The sequence below is a fragment of the Ipomoea triloba genome, chromosome 10 (genome assembly GCF_003576645.1).
Source record: "Ipomoea triloba cultivar NCNSP0323 chromosome 10, ASM357664v1".
Classification (NCBI taxonomy): Eukaryota; Viridiplantae; Streptophyta; class Magnoliopsida; order Solanales; family Convolvulaceae; genus Ipomoea; species Ipomoea triloba.
The window spans coordinates 3677899-3684231 of NC_044925.1; the positions used below are offsets into that span (position 1 = coordinate 3677899).

The following is a 6333-nucleotide window of genomic DNA, read 5'->3' on the forward strand; positions in this document are numbered from 1 at the left end:
AATTATGAATACAAGATAATTCTCTAAAAATAATTATAATAATTTTTTTAAGAAGTCATTAATTAGATAATTCTCATGTAATCATGTTTAATTTATTATCATTATTAACACAAATCAAATATATCTTTTAATTGCGAAGCACCTTGTGCTTAAATGTCATGAAGTGATTCTCTTATATGGAAAGTCATGAATCGAGCCTCGGGGCAACTCTGAAGCAGAAAATTTCAAATTCTATACATACTATTTCTTGTGTGTTTTCAAGTCCGATCCACAACTTAATATGGTAGGGACAACTCTGAAGTAGAAAATTTCAAATTTTATACATACTATTTATTGTGTGTTTTCAAGTTCGATCCACAACTTAATATGGTAGGGACAACTCGGAAGTAGAAAATTTCAAATTTTATACATACTATTTATTGTGTGTTTTCAAGTCCCATCCCCAACTTTGATTTTGAAACTACACCACAAATGTCATTGTTTCGTCACTTTCGTGCCTTGTCAACAACCTATTTTGCTAGAAACTAAAGGGGGTGTTTGGTAAGTGGCTGATAGCTGGTAGCTGGTAGCTGATCGAGTTAGTTGATAATTAATAGTTGATTGGTTAGCTGGTTTGACCAGTTGATAGTATTAGCTGATTGTAAAAATGTGTTTGGTAAATTAGCTGTTTACTATTAGCTGATTATATGTAAAATGACCTTTAAGGGTATGGGTATATTATGTTATTTTAAGTTTAAATTTATTAGGAAGTATAAAATCTTAATTTTGATAAATGCTTCTAAAATTTGAGTCACCATTTATATTTACAAGTGTATTATTTTTATTTACATAAGTGTATTAGGGAGTTTTTTTTTTTTTTGTCTTTTTTTTTTTACTTCACTATTATTGAAAATAATTTTAAATATCTAAAATGTAAAATGATTTTATTGTAAACATTATTATTATTATTATTAAAACTTAATTAAGCCCATCCACAGATCCACTGATACACAAATCCACAATCCGCAAGTCCAAAATCCAAATCCCTAGTTCCCCCTACCCATTTGTTTTCCCTGCAACGATGACGAGGAAGACGGCGGCGTCAATAAGGTGATGAGGAAGACCGGCGATGGCGAAGAAGGTGATGAAGACGGGACCAGCGATGGCGAAGAAGGTGATGAAGACGGCTTTTTAGTGAAGATCGAAGATGAGGAAGATGGTGACGGCGATGAAGATGAGGAAGACGACAACAACGATGGCGATGAAGATAACAGGGATGGTGAAGAAGACGACGATGGACAAGAATACGGTATGGGTTAACTCGTTTTTTTACTCGAATATGCAGTGTTTTCCGTTCTTGTTTTGTTTGATTGTTTTTTGTTTTTTTGTTTTTTTTTCTTTGTGAAATAAAAAATCTAGCTTTGTTGTGTATTTTGACTTTTGAGGATGAAGATGAACATGAAAAACTTGAGGGGTAATCCATTTGAAACACTACTCTAGTTGGCTCTCTGTAATTGCAAATGTAGAACTGGATCTAAACGCGAAAAACTTGAATTGTATATATTCAAAATTCAAAGTATATCGGTTACAATAAGTAGTGTGTATCAAACGAAAAAGGGTACAATCTCTGTGTAGAAGTCCTCTGATTCTCTACTAGAAGTATGCCGACTTGAAGTGTGTCGAATTCGGAATATGCCGAATTGGAAGTGTGCCGAGTTCAGAGTATGCTGAACTGGAAGTATGCCTTGTTGTGCCGAGTTCGGAGTATGCCGAACTAGAGGCGTGCTGAGTTATGCCGGGCTATGCCGAGTTATGCCGGGCTATGCCGAGTTCTGCCGAGCTATGCCGGGTTCTGCCGAGCTATGCCGAGTTATCCCGGGCTATGCCGAGTTCGGGGTATGCCGAACTAGAAGTAGGCCGAGTTCAGAGTATGCTGAACTGGAGGTATGCCGAGCTATGCCGAGTTCGGAGTATGCCGAACTGGAAGTAGGCCGAGTTATGCCAAGTTCAAAGTATGCTGAATTGGAAGTAGACTGAGTTCAGAGTATGCTGAACTGGATGCGTGCCGAATTATGCCGAGTTCGAGCTATGCCGAACTGGAAGTAGACCGAGTTCAGAGTATGCTGAACTGGAGGCGTGCCGAGTTATGCCGAGTTCGGGGTATGCGGAACTGGAAGTAGACTGAGTTCAGAGTATGCTGAACTGAAGGCGTGCCGAGTTATGCCGAGTTCGGGGTATGCCGAACTGGAAGTAGACCGAGTTCAGAGTATGCTGAACTGGAGGCGTGCCGAATTATGCCGAGTTTGGGGTATGCCGAATTGGAAGTAGACCGAGTTCAGAGTATGCTGAACTGTAGGCCTGCCGAGTTATGCCGAGTTCGGGGTATGCCGAACTGGAAGTAGACCGAGTTCAGAGTATGCTGAACTGGAGGCGTGCCGAGTCCTTCGGTGTAAATAATTGCAGGTGCTCGGTGCAAGTAAATTGCAAGCGAGTCTTTCGTGCAAATAAATTGCTGGCGTGTCCTCCCGATGAGATGCAGATCTTCGGAGCTTCGAAGTCTTCTGATCTTCAATGCCTTCAATGCTTTTAACCTCCAAAGTGAACCCATTATTTATAGTGGTAGGGGGTAGAGAAAATCTAACAAACCTCATCCTTCGAATTTAATTTAATATTTTGAATTAAATTCAAGGAATGTACCTGGACATCATCATGTCCAGGTTCATGATTTTATAATTTTGAACCAATTTATAATGTCCACAACTTCTTCAAAATTATATAATCCACATATATTCTTCGTGGGCCAAACCAAGTCCAAGCCCGTCAATTTGAGCAGTCCAATTGATAGTCTTGTCCAACTCAATTAAATATATTCTTTGAATTCGGGCCAACAACTCAACAATAATTAATTTAAATTAATTAAATAGGCCAACCAATTATTTATTAGGCCATTTAATCAACCCAATTAAATAAATATCAGCCCAATTTAATTAATTAAAGCAATTAATTTAATAATGAATTATCAGTCACGGCCCAATAATATTATTTAAATTTTCAGTGCTAACACTAGTGACTTGGTGAAACTGCAGAGGGGATAGGGGTTAGAGATACAAGGCTAAAATAGTAATTTAATAAATATATTCAAGCAGCTATTCATAAACGCTACTCAACCCAGCGTTTCATTTTTTGGCTGATTGGCCCAATCAGCTAAGGGCAATCAGCCATTTACCAAACACATAAAAACAGCTTATTGACTAGTCAATCAGCTATTTTTGGTCAAAACAGCCAAATTTTGGCTGATAAGCCAATAACCAAACACCTCCAAAATCAGCATCATCTCCTTTCTGTTTATATTATTTTAGGGCAAACCTAACATACGTACAATTACTAAATTTTATCAGATTTTTTGACAACTGGAAAACAGATATAGCGACAAGAGTAAAAAAAAAAAAAAGAAAAAAAAAGAAAGAGAAAATAGAGAAAACCTAATAGATAATACAATATTACCCGTGGGCTAGGCCCCAATGTACAATGCCCGACTTGAGATGACGGCTCAAACTAGCGACCCAAAGAATAAATAAATAATAAATACAAATTATAGCCCAAGTAATAATATAGATTAGTAATAATGATGCTATTATTAGGAATTAGGAATCAAACTTTGGTGATCCTGCTAGAAGTTAGGAACACATTCCACTAGACTAGGAATGATTGTAAGGACTAATGGAGGACTAATGGAGGATGTCTAAGGCTATTCTTATCCCATAAAAAATCTCTCATTTTTTCAAACGTGTCCCACTTTCACATCATTAAATTTACAAATTCTTATCTATTTATTTTACATCCCTACAAATTTCTCACTTTCAAAAATGAGTCTCATTTTCATATTATATTATAAATATAATAATAAAATAATATTAAAAGAAATAATAATAATAATAATAATAATAATAATAATAAAACAAAACAAAAAAAAAAAAAGAGAACAAAATGTGTGCAGCGTTAGTTTTGTGGCAGCTTTTGCAATTTAGCCAATTCTCTCTCCATTTGCTAATTTTGCCAATTCTCTCTCCTCTTATAATACCCGGTTGCTTTAATTTTTTTTTTTAAATATCTCTCTCTTGTCATGTAAGCTTGTCAATTCCAGACTTGCAGGGATAATGGCAGCCTAAAGGAGGCATCAAGCCCCCTTATATAATGCAAAGAACCACCCAGATGCTTTGCCTTCAATCTTGACGATACATGTGTTTCACACTGCTTTGGTGCCAGCGCTCTTCACATAGATAAATAAAGTATCTTGCCTTTTGGTATATGAGATGTGAGTACCTTGGTTAGTTGGTGGGGCGTCATGTGATGTTAAAGGTTGTGGGTCCGAACCTTGTAGATAGTGCATCTTTACGATTATGATTACTCCTATCGAGACACCATGCTTCTTTCCTTCCTATCTAGCCCATCAAAACCTCTTCATTGGCAAATTTTACTGTGGACCATGGTCCATGTAATAGTATGGACCATAAAGCAAAAAGATGTTGTATCATTTTAATGACACTTTAGTTTCATTTGACAATATTGCTCTGTTTTTTAGTTTCATTTTCCACACACACTAGTTTCATTATAGCAACACTAAAGTATCATTTTAATTTTACTACAGTTTCATTTGACAATATACGTTATTGCATGCTCTCTGTTCTTTTAGTGTCAGTTTTGACACACATTAGTTTAATTATAATAACGTTGAAGTATAATTTTAATTACACTTCATGTTCATTTGACAATATATGTTATTATACGAGTTTTGTTTTGTAGTTTCATTTTTCACATAAATTAGTTTTATCATAGCAACAAGTATTAAAGTATCATTTAATTCTACTACAGTTTCGTTTGACATTATATGTTATTGTATGACCTCTGTTTTCTAGTATCATTTTTCACAAACACTAGTTTGATTTTAGTAACACTACAGTATCATTGAACCCAGAACCCCATGATATAATGATATATATATATATATATATATATATATATATATATATATATATATATATATATATTGTAACACTTTTAAGAGTTTATTGGATGAATATTTAGTCATTATTTGTGGTTGACAGGGATATTGGGTATGAGTTGTGACTCATTGGGCTCGTGTTATTGGGTCGGGGTGCGGGAGTACAAGTAGAAACCCGAGGGGGGCCGCTGGCCTGGTGACTGGCCGCCGCCCACGCCCGACCGAGGCGCGGCCAGCGCACTCGGGGCATAGTCTCGTCATGGCCTGGCGCCCCCTCGCGCCAATGGTTGCAGGTGCGACGGTGTGCAGGGGGCTGGTGCGGCATGGGGCGGCATGTGTGATGGTGGTGCAGGGTGTGGAGACGTGGACCATGTGGCAAGAGGTGATGGAGTAGGGCCGTGGAGCGTACACGTGGACGACTTAGGGAGAGAAGGGACTACTATATATAAGAGGCATGGCTTCTCATCAAGACATCATCTGAACACTATAAGCACTATAGCCTAGTGGTCCTTAGTTCTTACTTTCAACCCATCTGTCTGGGTTCGAGATTCCTGCTTTCAGTATAGCTTATCGCTTGGGCCTTAGTCCTGGGTCCTTTTTCCTGTTGGGCTCATCAACCCCATTATGTACCTCTATACTCGGTACCAATAAAACCATCAGTGGTGATCTTGATGTATATTGATGGAATTTTTTTTTACATAAATAGTGCTCATAAGGTTATTATTATTTTTTAATCTTTTGAACAGGTGTAGTAATCTGAATAATTTTAGATTAAATTTTGATAGGACACTCAAAAGTTAAATACGAAATAAAAGTCGTAGATAAGAATTCAATTTGCTGGTCCAAAATGAGTAGTACACATGGAGAGTTGGTAGTTGCTTTTGACTTCTCATTCTGTCTCTCGTCGCTTTATATGTAGGCGTTATATCGTGAACCAAGGTCACAAAACGACGTCGTTTTAATAAGTAAGAGTTTGAGAAAAACGACTCCCGTAAATCTTCGTAACTGATACTACGGTTCATCTCAAATGATACTGCAGTTGTATTAGACTGATACTACTGTTGTGTTGAAAAGGAACTGTAGTTGCGTGGAACGAAGGACGTTTCATCCGTTTGGAAGTACGGTTGTGTTGAACTGATACTGCAGTTGTGTTGAGGCCGTTTCATCCGCCTGGAACTGCAATTGTGTTGAAAGTGAACTATAATTGTGCGGAACGAAAACCGTTTCATCGGTCTATTTTCATTAATCAAAACGACGTCGTTTTGTCACTTGAACCCCAATGCTTGGTGAACCGCGATCCAAAGTAAAATTTGCACTTTATATGCATGCGGCTTTAAGTTTTGTTTATGCGT

The 6333-nt window shown here is 37.2% G+C and overlaps 1 protein-coding gene across 5 annotated transcripts; it reads left to right on the plus strand.

Moving 5' to 3' along the window:
- The first annotated feature begins 525 nt into the window (after window positions 1-525).
- Window positions 526-5707, plus strand: LOC116032668 (PH domain-containing protein YHR131C-like). 5 transcript variants are annotated; one of them, XR_004100770.1, is made up of 3 exons: window positions 526-540; window positions 978-1288; window positions 4124-4545. XR_004100770.1 is itself a non-coding variant. In XM_031275343.1 (3 exons), exons 1-3 carry the CDS (start codon window positions 1093-1095, stop codon window positions 5150-5152), a joined length of 231 nt encoding a protein of 76 aa, XP_031131203.1. In that variant the 5' UTR covers window positions 957-1092; the 3' UTR covers window positions 5153-5707. The 5 variants fall into 5 exon arrangements, 2 of the variants coding, with proteins under 2 accessions (XP_031131203.1, XP_031131202.1); XM_031275343.1 differs by lacking the exons at window positions 526-540; window positions 4124-4545 and adding an exon at window positions 5085-5707 and having other exon boundaries at window positions 957-1120; window positions 1154-1288; XR_004100771.1 differs by lacking the exon at window positions 526-540 and adding an exon at window positions 5085-5707 and having other exon boundaries at window positions 966-1288; window positions 4124-4294.
- The last annotated feature ends 626 nt before the right edge of the window (window positions 5708-6333 follow it).